Here is a 17,146-nt window from a genome sequence, read left to right as displayed (position 1 = left end):
TACAAAGGGAAAGACCACCAAACGCTCTTGTCTAAAATGCGTTTCCTCCTCTTCTAAATTCAAACCAATTTCCTCGTAACTAATATTAGATTAATTTAGAACATCGCTCGAACTGTAAAAACAATTAACAAACTTTACTCACTGAAGGATTGTATTATTCATTACTCTGAGCTTATGACAACAAAATTTAAACATCGGAAATTGACTTCAACTTCATAAACATCAAACGACAAACAGTTCGGGACCCAAAAAAAAACACAGCAAACAAAAACAAAACAAAGATCCTAACAAATCTAGTAGAAATTAATGTTTCAAAACAGGATAAAATCAATGTTTCATGCATGCTTTGCCTGGAACTCCTTCATGAAAGCAACCAACTTCTCCACCCCGGCCAAAGGCATTGCATTGTAAATCGAAGCCCTCATCCCTCCCACCGACCTATGCCCCTTCAGCTGCACCATCTTCTCCTTCGCCGCCTCCTTCACGAACTCCGCCTCCAACTCCGCCTTCTCCAGCGTAAACGGCACGTTCATCAGCGACCTCACCGACTTCTCCACCGGGCACCGGTAAAACCCCTTGCTCTCATCAATGGCATTGTACAGAATGTCAGCTTTCCTCTTGTTCTTCTTCTCAATCTCCACCAACCCGCCCTGCTCCAGCAAATCCTCGAACACCAATCCGCACATGTAAATGCCGTAGCACGGCGGCGTGTTGTACAACGACTTGTTCTCGTCCTGGATCTTGTAGTCCAGCATCACCGGCGTGACCGGCTGAGCATTTCCGATCAGATCCTTCCTGATGATCACAATGGTTACCCCAGATGGCCCCACATTCTTCTGCGCCCCGGCGTAGATGATCCCAAATTTGGAAACGTCCACTGGCTTGGAGCAGAAATTGGAGGACATATCGGCGATCAGGAGGCCGTTTTTCGGATTCGGGTAGGTTTTGAACTCGACGCCATGGATTGTTTCATTAGCGCATATATGCAAATACTTGGCGTCCGCGCTCTGCTCCAATTCCTCGAAAGCTGGAATCTTTGTGTACTTTTCGGATTTCCCAGACCAGATCACTTTTGGGTTCGAATACTTCTGCGCCTCCTTGACAGCCTTATCGCCCCACGACCCGGTTACCAAGTAATCGACTTTCTCGTCGGGTTTGCAGAGATTGAGAGGGATGGCGGCGAACTGGGTGGTGGCGCCGCCCTGGAGGAAGAGGACGGAGTATTCGTCCGGGATGTTCAGGAGGGTTCGGAGGTCGGACTCGGCCTTCTGGATTATGGAGAGGAACTCTTTGCCTCTGTGGCTCATTTCCATGACGCTCATCCCAGATCCACGCCAGTTGTAGAGCTCCGATTGGGCCTTCCGGAGGACGTGTTCGGGAAGAACGGCGGGTCCCGCAGCAAAGTTGAAGACCCGATCTTGGGATTCGGACTGGGCAGGCGATCGATCTTGGATGTGGGTGGTGGTGGCTGAGCATTTGACGGAGATGGGTTTGGCGGGGTTTAGGGTGGTGGAGGTGGTGGTGGTGAGGCGGGTGGCGGTCATGGGGATGGTGGCGAAGGGCGTTTTGGGGTTTTTGAGAAAATTGGTATTTGGGTTTTGGAGGAGGAGGGAGTGAGGTGTGGTTGCCATTGCCATGGTGGCGGTGTTGCTGCTTCAGAGCAAGCTAGAGAGAGAGAGAGAGAGAGAGAGAGAGAGAGAGGGAGAGGGTTTGGTGGCAAAGATCTGTAACATGTTGGGGGTATTTATCTAATTTAAAAATTAGGGAAAATTTGTAAAATTGAATATTCGAAACAGGGAAGAAGTTGATACTGCCCAAATCAGGGGGGTTGGTGAAGAAAATGTTGAAAAACATGGAAACGAGCAGCAGGACGTCGTTTAAGTCATACGACGTCGTTTGCAAGTAATAGACTTGCACTCCAAGTCTGAATAATATAAGTTGCGGCGGCTCACAGGTTAAGGTAAGTTTATGCTACGTAGAAGTGTGTGTGATGCTTAAAACCTACAAAGCAAAATTGGTATTTTGCTCTATATTATATAGAAACGGAAACCAGTCATTATATGCTTTTTTTTATTTTTTATTTTTTACTAGTACAAAGTTCATGATGGCTTTCGAGAAGTGGCAGGCAGCAATTGTTTTCTACCGAAAAAAATTGGCATTTACCATTGTTTAAAAAGCGCAAACATAAACCATGCTCCAAGAAAACCATGGCTGCTTTCTCAGGCAAACAATTTGAGGCTGCAAACCCTAGAAATCTAGAGTAACCAAATTTTCCCAGGTGCAGCCACTGTTGCTGAATAATTATGTGATGTTTGTTAGCCAATTAACCCTCAATTAACAAAGTCATCATATGTAATGTTTGTTAGTGTGTGTGTAAGGGGCCTGCTATAGTTGTTGAGTCTGCAGCAGAAACTTTGCTGGTTCTGAAGTTGCAATGTAGCCAAACTTGCAAGTACTGTACTTCCTGTGAACCCCTGTCAGTCTCCCCGTCGACGCCTTCTGGTGGAATCCCACCATCAAACTTGAGCACTCTCTGTTACCAAGTAATTCAAGAGTTATTAGTAAAGTTTTCAAGTAATGATGATTTAGTTATTGTTTTATAGATGGATGGGAAAAACCAAAAAGAACTCACAAGAGCTGTTCTTCTGAGTAGTTTGTGTGCCACTCGCAGGTTCTGCTCCACTGCTTGAACCCGGAAAGAGTGCACTGAGCAGTGTAGACTGCAGCAGCAGCTAACAAAGATGGTGGAAACTTCAGCATTTGGTACTCCACAAGAGAGAGCTCGATCAAGAAGAACGATAGCAGTTCAATCTGTTTTGAGGACATTAAAGAAAAAGGACTCAGAATCTCGTTGGTGCGAGAAAACAAAATTGATCTTCGATGAACCACTACTGACCTTGTTGTCGGATTGAGCAGCCTTGAGGAATCTACTCATGAAAACATACGGCGTTGCTACTGACATGTTAAACTGCAGTGTGTTGAGCATCAAGTTCTCCTGCACAAAGGGAAGAAAAATTAGAACTCGTGCTCCAAGAAGTAACTTTATTTCCATAGTATGCGAAACCGTTAAGGATATTCGACCAAAGAAAGAACAACGAATTACCATTTCCAGGACTTCCTGCCTTGTGTAAGCCTTATCGGATATGAGAATCAAATCCCCGACAATAGGAGCAGAAACTTCCTCATACTTGCATGCTAAAAGCATGGCAACCAGACCAACCAACTGAAGTTTCTTTCTTACAACCGTACGCCGGGACAAAAATCTATCGATGAGATTCACAGTAAGAAACAATGTCTCCTTCAACAGCTCAAACTTGTCCTGCACCTGTTGATTCGGATAACCAGATTAGTCATTCGTTAATAAGGTTGATTGAAACAAACTGCATTGATGATTAATGCAAGAGAAACCATTTGCCATTTTCGTAAAATTGATCGATTAGGAAAGAAAAGTAAACCTCAATAAGCCAGTCAATTAGTATAGCCCTCATCTTCTCATTGATGTCACAATGTTGCCCCATATAGTCAGGTGGGACACAGCTAAAACCCTGCAAATATGAGTGTTGGTTAAGTTCGTTACCACAGTTGGGATGAAATGGATGTTTTTCTTACTTTTGTTTTTCGTCGAAAAAGGAAACTTCATTAGTGGTTTTTTGCTGAAATAGGAAGCAAATCAAATTCCTTCGTGACAAAAATGTACAAACATTTTACAGAAAATGTTTTGATGTCGATTAAAATGCAATGCCGGATTATTCTTACACGAAAAATTTAAGGACCTGACATAAATGCTTCCCATATGCAGATATTGCTATTCTGTTATGACCTTAGAAAGAAATCAACTAAAGATTTACTTGTACTTCCAGATATGCAACTCTAATTAGTACAGGCACATAGCAAGTTCTTCGGGCGCGTGAAAAAGTTCTTCAGCATGCCTTCTCGCGAATAATTCAAGTTATGTTTCTCGAGTAATTTGTAGAATTTCATATCAAGGATCATTTGAAAATGAATTTGTTAAGCCTAAATCGAAATGGTTCAGTAATAAAACAGTGAGCAATTTTTACCTCCGTTCTCCTATAGTAAGCATAGAGATCCTCAACATAGTCTACAACTGCAAGCGGATTCTTCAAATCGCTGCCATCAATGTCCACAATCGGCTCTTCCACAATGTCCACCATTTCAACCTCCTCCTGTAAGATCAAATTTTAAACAAATCAGCAAATTGGGTTTTTCCAACAAGTAAAAAAAAATTAAAAAACTCAACATGTTTTACAGAAAGAAGGAAAGATATACAGCATCGTTTGCTTCCTCCGGCTCTGGTTCTGCTTGTTCTAAAAACATGGGCTCTGCATCCTCCGGCATTGCTTCTGCTTGCTCTTCAGGGGACTTGAATTCGTCATCTACGAATATACTCGTGCAATCTCCAAAACCAGTTGAGTTGGTGGCTGTAGCTGTTGTGTTTGGCACCTTGGAGATCTTAACTTCCTGCAGATATAAATTCCACCAACCCAATCTATCAAATAAGGTAAAACAGATAAGAAAACTTGGAAATCAATCCTGGGGATGGATAGCGGTACCTTGAAACAAGATTGCTGAGTGCTAATTTGTGCAGCAGACTTCCTGTAAAAAATGCAAAACAATTCAAATTTCATAACGCAACAATTCAAGTAAAACTTAAAAGCAATAGAAGGATCAAATTCAAACCTTGTGATTGGTCTGTGCGCTGGATCTGCCTGTTTCTTCTCATAAACTTCATGTGTTCTGAGATTAGAACATAAACACACAAAAAACATTAATAAACAAAAAAATAAATTCAAGAAATCATGCCTGTGAAAGATGAAAAATGCGAAATGCAATAAGTTTACGAAAATTACTGCAAAAAGGGTCTCTTGTTAACTACACAAGGGTATGCCGGAGCTCCTGACAAACTCTGATTAATGACTCCAAAAGCCCTCCTGGTCTGCCTAATCTGCTGCTGTCCACGCTTTCCGGCACATAGTCCTCCTTTATGTTAATCGAAAACCGAAAAAAGTCAGAATCTTGGGAAAATTTTCACTCTCAAAATCTCAAAATCTAAATGCCCAGATTGCAAAAAAATAACCCCATTTCAGTGATTCATTCACCTCGCATATTTGTGTGTCTGGTCAGACTAGAACGGTTCTCATTAGAAACAGCCATTCTTTGAAGTTTAGGATTCCTTAAGGAACAATCAATCAATCAATCAATCAAATCAAACCCAATTGAGCAAAGAGGCTAAGAATTCTCAGTCACCCTAAATTTCTTCCCTCCAAGAGAGCCTCTAGAGAGAGAAAGAAAACAGGAAGAGAGAGGGGGGGGGGATTGAAATCTCTGCAAAATACAGTGAGTTGTAGTAGAGAATCTAGAGATAAAGACAGAGCTACTCATAAAGGACAGAAATCAGTGGGTATTTGTCCCAATAGGATACCCTTCTACATTTTTCAAATAGAACGGCTAGTGCAATCTGACCGTTGGATCATACGGATTGAGATGACTTTCTAGGTAATGCCCCTATAACAACGGTCACCTGGGTTGGCAATCGCATGTGGGCGTCGGCCTAGGGCCCTATGACCCTATGGCATTTCAAAATTAATCTAAATTTCATGTCTCAAAGTGAGAACTTATTCAAATTTTTTATGAATTTTATCCAATGATAGGGGGTCGGACTCCAAAAAACTATGCGCTCCAGCCCACCGGAGCCTTCTGTTTCTTTTTTTTTTTTTGGAAATATTAAAACAACATATTACGATAATTGTCACCTAATTAGAATGGTTGTATTTAGAGCACTTCCACCGGAGGTGGAATAGCCTAGGTAACAAACCAGCCCATTTCGAACATACCCAGAAGCCAGCTTATTTGGCTAGCGCGTGCAGAACACTTGCGACTGGGCGCAAGTAGGAGACAAGGGTGCAGGCGGCGGGGCCCACTTGTCAGCCCACTTGTGTTTACCCGGATGAGGGCTACGTGGCCCTCCTCAGAATCGTTGGATTTCCAATGGCTAGTTTTTGTAGGCCATTGGATTTCCAACGGTAAAAAAAAATTAAAATTTGACTTAAAATGGACCATCCGATCATAGATCAACGGTCCATGTTTTTTTCACCAAAAAAAAAAAATTAAAACAAAAAAAAAAGGCCCAACGGTCAGAATTTTGACCGTTGGCCACGTGGCAGCCCGTTGGCTATTGGATTTGAATATTTTTCAAATCCAACAGTCCAGATTAATTAACAACATTAAAATTTATTAAAAATTATGATTTTTTTTTTTTAAATACAGAAAATTTTTAAAAAATTAATTTCTTTTTTCTATAAATACCTAACCCTCATCTTCCACCTTACACCACATTTCAATATTTTCTACACTTTCTACATTTGAATATTTTGTACACTTTGAGAGAGAAAAAATGACTTCGTGGAAGCTCATTGAAGATGTTACGTTGTGTGAATGTTGGGTTCACACTACTCATGATCCGATTACGGGTAATGAGATGGATAAGCGAGAAATGTGGAGTAAAATTACGAAGGTGTTTTGCGATGTACATGGAAAAGATGCCAAATCTAGTCAAGGTCTTCAAGGTCGTTGGAAAAAACTCAACGCATCCTTTACGTGGCGTGTCGGGATTGGTTGAAAATCTTATCAGAAATCTATCTACAAAATAATACGTTCGGATAATGACACGTGGCGTGACAAGATTGGTTGAAAATCTTATCGAAATCTTGCCTAAATTATTGTAAACAGGAAGTGACACATGGCTTGTCAGGATTGGTTGAAAATCTTAGCAGAAATTTATTCATAAAATAATACGTTCGGATAATGACACGTGGCGTGACGAGATTGGTTAAAAATCCTATCCGAAATTAAAACTATTTTTTTAATTTATTATTTTATAAAAAAATTATTTAATATTTTAAATGGACTGGGTGCCAGCGCATTTTGTAGGGATGGAGATCGTTTGTGCCAATGCATTTTTAGACTGGGTGCCAACACATTTTTTTTTTGGTGGAGATGCTTTGGCCTATTACTGTTCATTAGAGTCTATTATTGTTCACTGAAGTGGATAAATGGGCTAGATGCTGGCGCAAAGTCTTTAGGGGTGGAGTTGCTCTTAGAAGATTACTAAATTTTGGATATTGTAGCATCTAACAGAATTGGTATGTACCTTCTTGGGATGACCAAACTATTTCTAAGTTTAAATTTTAAACTAAAAGACTTCAATCTTCTTAGAGATGTGTAGAAATTAAGGGGATTAGTATTGTATTTATTCACAAATTTGAATTCTTCAGCGTTGCTCGAATGTCTACTGGGCAAAAGTTTCTGATTGCGATGGTAACGTGATTGCTTTTTTATTTTAAAACTTACGATGTTAAGCAGCTAATGAAAGTAGGGGTGGGCAAACGGGTAAAGGAACCGCGGGTAGGGGCGGGTAGTGTAGGTTCGGGGCGGGTACGGGCCGGGTCCCTTTTTTTTTTTGGAACAAACGGGGTGGGGCGGGCCGGGGCATGGTTATTTACGGGGCGGGCCGGTTCCTACACCTTAGAAAAACGGGGCCCCGGACCGGCCCGTTTCATATTATAATCAACGGTTGAGATTGAATGATAACCTATCATTCAATCTGAACCGTTAATTTGTAACCTAGGTTTCCAAATCAGTTTCAGACTTCAGTGTTCAGTCTCAAATCTCAAACTCTCCAACACTCCAACCCTTTCTCAAATTCGCGGCGCCGCTCCTCCGTCCACCTTCTCCGACACGACACGACTCCAGTGTTCACTTGTAGGAGGTGATGGGGATTTAGAGAAGGGTCCGATGACTGCACAGCCAAACCAGAACTCTCTGGCGGAGCCATCGCCGTCACCGTCTCCGTCTTCCACGACGTCGGCGCCGGCTTTGGTGCTTTCCAACTCCGGAAAGCGGATGGACCAGGCGGGGAAGAAGAAGTACTTGAAGCAGGTCACCGGGCGGCACAACGACACGGAGCTCCACTTGGCGGCTCAGCGCGCGGATCTAGCCGCCGTGAAGAAGATTCTCGGCGATATCGATTCGCAGATTGTGGGGACAGTTAGCGGTTGAAGGAGTGATGAATTTTGGTTGAAGGAGGTTATCGAGAAGGTCCTCGCTGAGCCGATACGGCTTCATTTGGTTGTGGCTAATATTGGAACTGGGTCTCGTATGACATTTGCAAGCATGTATGTGTTCTTACTCATATAAACACCTTAATCTTAATTAGTATATAATTTAGATACATTTTAATTAAGAGAAGCAAATTACGGATTTTCTTTTGTTGTTTGTTTGAAATTACAGTTATAAAAAAAAAATTGGGATCCAGTGTTCCATTCATCATTTCTACTTCAAGTGGAATTTTTGGAAGAGATGCTCTTACCCATGAATTCAAAGAGGTTTCGTGGTTGTGTTTTTCGTGTATGCCATGTTTTTGTTTATTAATTTGCAGCAAGTTCAAGTCTTTACTGATTTCAGATGAAATGTGATTGTTTAGGTTAGGTGGGGAGAGGTTTGTGGTGATGGAAGTGATGAAGATTGCTCTATACCAGCAAAGGATGTGACCTATGACATCCTTTTGACTGTTGGCTTTGTGCCAGGATTGAAAGTTGATGCCATCCTGCTATTACGAACAATAAAGGTGCCAAATTTTACATTTCTGTTACACTTTTCTTTGATATGCTTTCTTGGGAATATTTACATTTCCTTGAACATTATCCTGATGCATCAAATTTTGTTTCTGTTACAGATATGAAACTGTTCATGTGATGAAGGTACTACAAATGTGTCCATCTTTGCATTAAATCACCGGATTCGTTTAGTTTAATGGTCAAATTATTAATTCAGACATTTGCTAACTGTTTGATCTGTTTTTGGATTGTTGTGTGCTATGGAATTGTGTAATATGTTGGATGTTGAGATGGCATTTAGAAACGCATGCTACAACTGATAAATGTTTTGAGATTACTGCTGATAATAGTTTTGGTGCTTGGTTTGTCTGTTGTTTCGAGAGTTTAAGACGCACTGATGATACTATTGAATCGACAGTTATGTGAGAGAAATTGCATCATGTTGTGAAACAAATATTGATTTCCATTGACAGGGGTTTTGTAAAACTACTGATACCTTTCCTAGTTGCTTCTTTCCTGGTTCTTTTGTGTATCCTCAAATTTGACAGGGGTTTCGTATAAGCAATTATACTTGGTATGCACATAACCTCATTCTGCTATTTGGTTCTACAAGCTTCTTCCTTTTCGTCAGCACTGGAACCACACCTCATTCTGCTTCAATCTTAGTATGCCCATAACCAGATTAAAAAAAATAAAAAAATAAAAAAAAAAAGTTATTGGACCCGTGGACCCGTCCGGCCCGTTTGATACGGGCCGGGTTAGGTCCGGTTCCCAAACTTAAAATCCCTACACCCGGCCCGCCCCGGCCCGTTACATTTTAAAACGGGTAGGTCCGGTTCTTCCAAATTTGGGCCCGGCCCGGCCCGTGCCCAGCCCTAAATGAGAGTGTTTCTTTTGTTATATTGTTGTTTACGCTGGTAATGTACTCTCGCGCCAAAGCAAGGGAGAGTTTGAAGAATTGCGGGTAGGTTTGTAGCGCGAGAGGCTATGATAAAATCTTGTAAAAGTATTGACAATATTTTCTATTGCATTTATTTAAAAAATTAACATGATTGCCCAATTTTGGTATACAAATTTTTTCAAGGGAGTTTGAACATGACTGACATCATTGCTTACACATGAGACCAATGCAAGGGGGCTCTACTATTGTATATGAAATCTACTTATATTAGAGAGTGTATCAGTACTGACGTTAGTTGAGTGCGTCTTACTCAAATAGAACAATCCTTTAATACAATACAATACACCAAATTTAAAATGAATGAAGGAATTACTGGAGAAGGTATGAAGGGCTGGTTTGGTATTGTTGTGCTTTGAAAAAAAGTTGCTTCTGCTGTGCTGTGAGAATAAGCAGCTGTGAAATAAAGCAGCAAAGTGTTTGGTAAACTTTTTTGTAAAAGTACTTTTGAAAAAAAAAAAGCAGTATTATAGTGTTTGGTAAACTTTTATGTAAAACAGATGTGAAAAAAAGCCGGTTTTTCAAAGCTGGGTTTTGTAACTTCTTGTTTTTGGCTTTTTTTCATCCAAAACTGTGAAAAAAAACTGAAGCTGAATGTTTACCAAACACAAAAACAGCTCGCAACTTTTTTTTATACCAGCTTTTTTTCAGAATCACCTCAGTACCAAACCAGGCCGAAGAAATTATCATATCAGCTTTTTGGTGGCTCGTTAAATACTTTCCATTAATATGAAAGGCAAGATAAAATAGGGAAATAGGGAACAAAATAACATGATAGCGAAAGCGTTATAAATAGATTAGAATTAAAACAATATTAACCAATATGAATCAGGTTGACTAGAACAATGTGTTTTCTACATGTGCAACTAAGTTCCAATTTTACTTCCCGCATCCACTTATTACACTACAAATTTAGTGATATTTATCTGTCATTCTAAGTAAGAGATCTTAAGTTCGAATTTTGTAACTCCATTCTAATTTATTTTCACCCTTTAATGTAAATATTTTGTTGTATAAAAAACTCGATATAGTTTTTAGATTAGCTTAATATAAATTAGTAAACAAAAAAAGAAAAATCATTAACTTGCGTGGCACAACGTGAAAAAGTTAAATCACTGCAAAATAACCATACAAGTCGATATCCAAAGTTGAACACTTATTTCGCTACCTCTACTGTTACTCAATTTGCAAACATGAGATCCAGCCATTTGTAGTATATTTCAAAAGTGAAACGAGTTTTAGACAAGCCCAGGCAAACACATGTTCTTATTTGTCTATTGATTTTCCTATAATTCGTTCAATCTAATGGCAAAAAATTAACACGGCCGTGTAGAAGTAGAAAAAAGAGGTGTTGAATACCTAAAGCTAACCAAAATTGATGAAGGTTCACCCATACTCATTCAAAAGACGATCCTCGAACGAATTATTAAATATATATATATACAAATTTTGTCATACAAAATATTTCACAATGCTCCTTAACCAGCATAATTTTGTCATACCTAAGGCTAACCAAAACTGTTAGAACCGATAAATAAAAGGGAAAGGAGTACAGGGAAGCAAAATGTTACAATGTGCAAAACCTGGGGTGTATCTGAGGACCTTTTAGAGATACACCTGCAGTGCAGAAAGCAAAGGAAGAATTATTCATGAAAACTGAGAGAGAGAGAGAGAGAGAGAGAGAGAGGAAGAAGGCACAGTAAACATACATGCCATTTTTGTTAGTTTACGACAATAATTTCACTTGAAGAGACTAGATAGTCGACGGAGACCAGATATTGGCTTTTCTGCTACTTGTTTGCGTTTCCGAATCTCCTCAACCCCACTGCTGAAATGACTAGATAGTGGAGGTGGACTGCTTCTCTCCTCATCTGTTTCTTGTCTGAGTTCTGTAATCTTCTCACGGATCACTTTCCTTGTTACAGGATACCTTCTCTGCTCTAACATATTTTCCGGATTAAGAGTCTCCTCCTGACTTGAATTACGCTTCTTAATATTCTTCTTCTGCTTATTCTGGAACTTATCATGCTTATCATTCTCGGAAAGCTCTCGCTTTTTCCCAATCACCTCTTCTGGCAACTGACATTTTTTCTTCTCCAATATATTTCCCAGAACTGAAATCAACTCCTTCTGGGGTAATTGAGTTGTTTCAACAACCTCTTGATTATCGATAGCAATGTCCGGATCCAAAGCTTCTTTCACCTTATGTTTCTTGGACAAATCTTCTTTTAGTTCAGGGGTATCAGTTGTACGGCCACGTTTTCTATCCTTCGTGAAATTTTTGTCAACGCTCTCCGGCTGCAGGCGGTAGTCGTCCTCGTTCTCCTGAACAACTTCCTTCCCTCTCAAAATCCCACTGTCCATGGTTTCTAGAATAACTTTTCCTAAAACAAACCTAATCTCACGCATATGACCTTTCCCAAGTGAGTGGCAATCAATCTCAAAATTCTTCCTTCCTTGATTGTAATATTCGATGTCGTTGGCCAGCACTTCAACAATTGCAGCAACTTGTTTAGCCATATTCTTTGATAAAAATACCTGAAAGAATCACACATATGAAATAACATATAAGCACTCCAACCAAAGAAAATTTTTATACAAGCACACCAACAAATATTTCGGAACTGCTACAAGGGCTACCACCACACCAGGGATGGCATTTTACAGTAACAGCAAATAGTAGGCATGATACGGTAAAATTGTAAAAGGTAACACTTAGGGCTGGTTTGGTATTGCTGTGCTTTGAAAAAAAACCGCTTCTGTTGTGTTGTGAGAATAAGCTTATTTTTGCTGCTTCACGTTTTCAGCTTTTTTTCACCCAAAACTGTGAAAATAAGCTGTTTTTAAGTGTTTACCAAACCAGTACTTAGTTTATAGTCCAAGGATTTGTGACATACTCCTGTAATACAAAATCAAGGCATGATATGGTAAAACTGTAAAATGTAACAAAAGTTTAGATAAAAATTCTGCGATGTGGTTGAATATTAATACCAAGTTCTATACCAACAGCATTTAATGATGGGATGAAGAAAATGCAGATAAGTGGCATGAGAGACACATTGAGTTCCAGCTCAGGAAGTGAATATCAATAAGACGTACTTACCAACCCAGAGAATGGAAAAACAGGATATCTGGACATTGATTCATCGGGATCTTTCGTTGCAGTTAAAGCGGCAATATAATCTAGCACAACAGAAGCTAATTGTGAAACTTGTTTTGCAAGTTCTTCCTCTGATTTAAATTCACACGAGCCTGAGATCTCAGGTACATAGTTAACTATTGATGCAACATTCTCTCTGGAAAATTTAACACCTTCTTCCCATTCTTCATGATACAGTACGGAAGCAAAAGTCAACACTACAAGAGCATCTTGTGGGTTATTGACTAGTGCCAGATGAAATGCCAACAGTCCGACCCTGTTACAATGACAATTAATTAGCAGTGACATCTGCAGTACATATAGAAACCCAACTATTGTATAAAAAAACTGAAATCCCAATGTGATTAGAGGTAAGGCACAGGGCTCAGCAAGCATAGGCTCATTGTCATATAAATTGGTTAAAAAGAAATTTAAAATAGTGCCCAGGACCAAGTTCATATCAATAAATGAAATGCCACGATGTGTTGGATATTATAATCTAATAGAAGCAATAAACAATTTATCTCACCATAAAGAGCAGTGACCAGGCCGATCACAGCTAACCACTTTATCCATATTCGAGAATAATTTCTGTTGAAAAAGAAAGAAAAATCAAAATCCAACGAAACTGCAGGGTTGGGCATAAATTAATTTGGCTCCACATGAAAGAAAAAAGAGTCATAGACTACAGACCTACATTTTGAGTAATAGAAAAACAAATACCACAAGCACACACAAAACCGTTGTGGAAGAAGAATTAGAAAACTCTCAACAGTTCTTGTTCCATAAATTATATTCAGGAGACGTGATAAAAGTTATAACATTATTAACATATTAAAAAAATATATTTTCAACTTAGGATTGAAGAAAACTGAGACCCTTCTAGATCATGAAGAATCCAACTTAGAAGTATCTCTGCAATTTGATTCCTCTTCAAACTCTTGCAAAGTTACTGTATCAAACCACACTCGATTTGGGATGCAAAGAGATCCTTCTGTAGTTTTCAATGCATTGATTTTTACAAATCCTATATTCTTCTTCTTGCACAATCTCCTAAGTTTCCAGGATTATGGATTTAAAAATCTCTTTGGTTAAAAATTAAAACATAAGGAACTTTTTTTTAGTGCTTACCATCAACATCGTGGAACTCTGAATACCTTTCAAGTTTTTACTCTGTTGATCAAAGTATGCTGCCTGCAATGGTATCAGTTTGTATCAGATATGCACCTAATGACTTATGGATTTATTTGTAATATATTTTTCTCTAAGATAAAGGACTAATTCATAATATGGTGGTCAAGATCTGAACAAACACGTACATGAAAGGGAAACAGAACTCTGATTAGATCAAATCTCCACAGCAAACATAGTGACGCCTCAGCAGCTCCATAAGAAAGCATATAGTCCATCTCCATCATTATTCTGGACTGAATGGACAAAGGATGTCAATTTGAACAAGTGGTATCGGACATTATCCCTCCCAAAGACAATTGGAAAACAACCGAGCCAGCATGTAATCTTATATAAATAAAGTTCTTTCAGAGGTACCTTACTCAAACTCAAAATGGATGAAGAAAGCTTATGCATTGCAGTCTCAGTTTCTTTTGAAAATGACAAGCTCAGACGAGCAGCAATTCTTAAGCCCCGCAAGATTCTTGCTGCATCAGAGAGTTTGCATATTAACCGGTTATGTTAATCTGATACACTCACTCAGCTGTTGCATCCAGATGGTATCAAAAGTTTCATAAAAGATGGGAACACCTACCACAATCCTCTTCAAATGACAATTTGGCAGAGCCTAGCGTCCGTAGCTAAGTCCATGTCACCCAACAAATAATTCATCTTAATAAACTTCAAATGGTATATACTGAAAGACAATATTTTAGAGGAAGGTGAAGATTTCCATAAACAAAGGGACGAGTTACCTTTAATTGCCTCAAGTCCGTGATTCCATTGGCATAATCATAGATCTTATTCGTAAAAGGATCAAAGAATAAACTGCTTGCACAATTTCACAATTTTCCTTGTTAAATAAAATTGAATTTTACACAGTTGAAATGAATAGAGAGTATTTAAAATGTTAGCATAGCACAAGGTAGATTGAAAAATCGAAGATATGAGTTACCTGTTAATAGTGAAGTCCCGATGCATGCTGTTTTTCCAACGGATGAAATCTTTCTTATCACAGCCAGGTGGCCTACAAGATAAACTATCTTTCTCTTTATTTTTTCCTGCATCTCTTGCCACTGTTTCAAAACTCGATACCTGTTTCAGGAATCAGAGCAAGAACAAAAGAACATCAAGATAGGATACTAAATGCAAGTTGCAACAGCTGGATGCTATTTGAATAAGATAATGACATCTAAAACAATAAAAATAGCCATGCAAGACGATACTTAAAAAGTTCACCAACCAACCTCAATGACAGTGCCTTTAACATGCACCCTGCATATAGGAAACCGTTGCCCAACAATATCTGCACGATGAAATTTCTTCTTGATCTGTAATAGCGTTAAACAACCAAAGAAGTCTGAATTTCCCGACATACACAATTTATCACAATCTACCAGAGTTGAGAAGAAAACTTTAAAACACAGCATTATGAACCTCTTTAAGATTAGCTGTAGTGATCACATCAAAGTCTTTAGGTACTCTTTTGAGGATTAAGTCTCTGACACATCCACCCACTAAATAGGCCTCAAATCCTGCATACATTAAAAGATATGCAAATCATCCAATTCAGCCAAGTCAAAATGAACTCTTTAGATGAAAATTTTGGACCGACGATTATTGCACTTAAGAGAAGCTACACAAACACATAACAACACCAATATACATACACACACATATCAACAATGTCAGCGAAAGTCAAACAAAATGCTACCTTCAGCCTGAAGAAGTTTCAAGACAATCCAAGAGGGCTGCGAAATCATGGAGGGTTTTATCCCAAGGACCCTCGCGTTGACCTTTTTCCACTTGGACATATCAATGAAACCTACCCGATCCGTAAATTAACAAAAATGCATCATTTACGCAACTCCAATGGCTATAACCATGGCAAGAATCAACCTTTCCTTTCAGATTACACATATGTATAAACTTTAATGCACATACCTTGGTCCGGCACCCAGTCCGGAACCATTTTAGGATGAACCTGAGCTTGCAACCCTCCCTCAGACAATGCATGGACGAGTCTCTGCGTATTAGGAAAAAAACAGTCACCAACTGTTCGACGAAATGCCTCAATGAAAATAAAAGGTTACAGAGAGAGAGAGAGAGACCTGTTGCTTGATTAGGGCTCCGAGGCGAGATAGCAAGAACTTGTTGGAGCCTCGCGGAGATATTATCGCCATGGAAGAAGAATATCATGGCGCGCTTTCTGGCACCTTTTTGTGCGTTGCAGCAGCAGCACCAATTTTTTTTCCTGCAATTTTTTTTGGCTTTTCATATAAACCCCTAGCGATAAGACCACCTACCTGTGACCGTTTGCAGTCACCGCCTCACCTTCTACTGTTGTTTTTGACCGGGTCCCGTTTTAAATTTTATAGACACAAAAATGCTCACTTGTCTTTATTTTGTTTTTGTTTTTCCTTTTCCAAGCCTGGATGTCACACCCAACATACACCATCGCATATTAGCAACTAAGGTTAGAAAAAAAAAAATGGTAAATACTATGGGTTATAAAACATGGGTTGAAAATCAGTAACTTTTAAAAGACGTACATTATTAACAAAAAGAAAAAAAGACGAACATTGAACGAAGACACGAGGTCGTGATTCTTGTTGATAAACACATAATCAGTAATTTTATAAAAGACAAAAATTAAAAGAGATGCGAATGATTTAAGGTGTAAATGAAATCTTGACTCATAGATCCAATCTATCCCACATTGTTAAAAATTAATAATTTTATAAGAGACAAAAATTAGAAGGGTACACGATTTGAGATGTGAACTTAATTGATAAAAAAAACACTTGTTATTTTCTCAAATACGTATTTTTGTAAACAAACTCTTCCTAATTGAGAATCAAAGTAATACAAAATTCAAAATCTTTTGCTTGAAAATCATTGTAAAACAAAAGTCACAAATCAAAATGATCAGATAATAATATTTTATCAAGTTGTCAAAATGATCTGTGTGTTATAGTCGTTTGGCTAATTTAGTCTTCGTGTTTTCAATTTGACCAATTTAAATATCATGTTTATCTGTGTTAGCCAATTAAGGACGTTTTATCCAATTTTTGTTAGAGAATGTATGAAATATTATAACCTATTATAGAAAAATATTTTCAATTAAAATAATAAAATTTAAATTTAAAATGAAAAACAAATAAACAAACGCATCTTGCTATCCGCCTTGTCCTTGACCCAAACCCCAACCTTAACCACATGCGTAGGCAACTGGAGAAACTCATT

At 38.8% G+C, this 17,146-nt stretch overlaps 2 protein-coding genes and 1 long non-coding RNA gene across 3 annotated transcripts; 1 reads left to right on the top strand and 2 right to left on the bottom strand.

The window, feature by feature from the left end:
* Positions 1 to 130: 130 nt before the first annotated feature.
* On the bottom strand, positions 131 to 1,718 carry LOC137741239 (phosphoserine aminotransferase 1, chloroplastic-like). The gene has a single exon (XM_068481005.1). It carries the CDS (start codon positions 1,635 to 1,637, stop codon positions 336 to 338), a length of 1,302 nt encoding a protein of 433 aa, XP_068337106.1. The 5' UTR covers positions 1,638 to 1,718; the 3' UTR covers positions 131 to 335.
* Positions 1,719 to 2,628: 910 nt separating this feature from the next.
* Positions 2,629 to 16,160, bottom strand: LOC137709831 (uncharacterized). The gene is made up of 23 exons (XM_068448841.1): positions 16,012 to 16,160; positions 15,845 to 15,926; positions 15,615 to 15,725; positions 15,338 to 15,435; positions 15,148 to 15,231; positions 14,856 to 14,995; positions 14,656 to 14,728; positions 14,496 to 14,541; positions 14,279 to 14,388; positions 14,050 to 14,157; positions 13,862 to 13,924; positions 13,260 to 13,321; positions 12,695 to 13,007; positions 11,364 to 12,129; positions 4,869 to 4,998; positions 4,699 to 4,755; positions 4,572 to 4,614; positions 4,288 to 4,479; positions 4,059 to 4,184; positions 3,456 to 3,545; positions 3,104 to 3,325; positions 2,897 to 2,995; positions 2,629 to 2,811 (listed from the first exon to the last, which is right to left on the bottom strand). The coding sequence occupies exons 1-23, from the start codon at positions 16,081 to 16,083 to the stop codon at positions 2,629 to 2,631; spliced, it is 3,270 nt and encodes a 1,089-aa protein (XP_068304942.1). The 5' UTR covers positions 16,084 to 16,160.
* On the top strand, positions 8,103 to 8,977 carry LOC137728600 (uncharacterized). The gene is made up of 4 exons (XR_011067927.1): positions 8,103 to 8,192; positions 8,308 to 8,402; positions 8,501 to 8,644; positions 8,753 to 8,977. It is a non-coding gene; the product is annotated as an uncharacterized lncRNA (long non-coding RNA).
* Positions 16,161 to 17,146: the final 986 nt, after the last annotated feature.

The sequence above is a fragment of the Pyrus communis genome, chromosome 1 (genome assembly GCF_963583255.1).
Source record: "Pyrus communis chromosome 1, drPyrComm1.1, whole genome shotgun sequence".
Taxonomy (NCBI): domain Eukaryota; kingdom Viridiplantae; phylum Streptophyta; class Magnoliopsida; order Rosales; family Rosaceae; genus Pyrus; species Pyrus communis.
The sequence above is the reverse complement of the archived record's forward strand: the minus strand, read 5'-3'. Positions and strand labels throughout refer to the sequence as shown.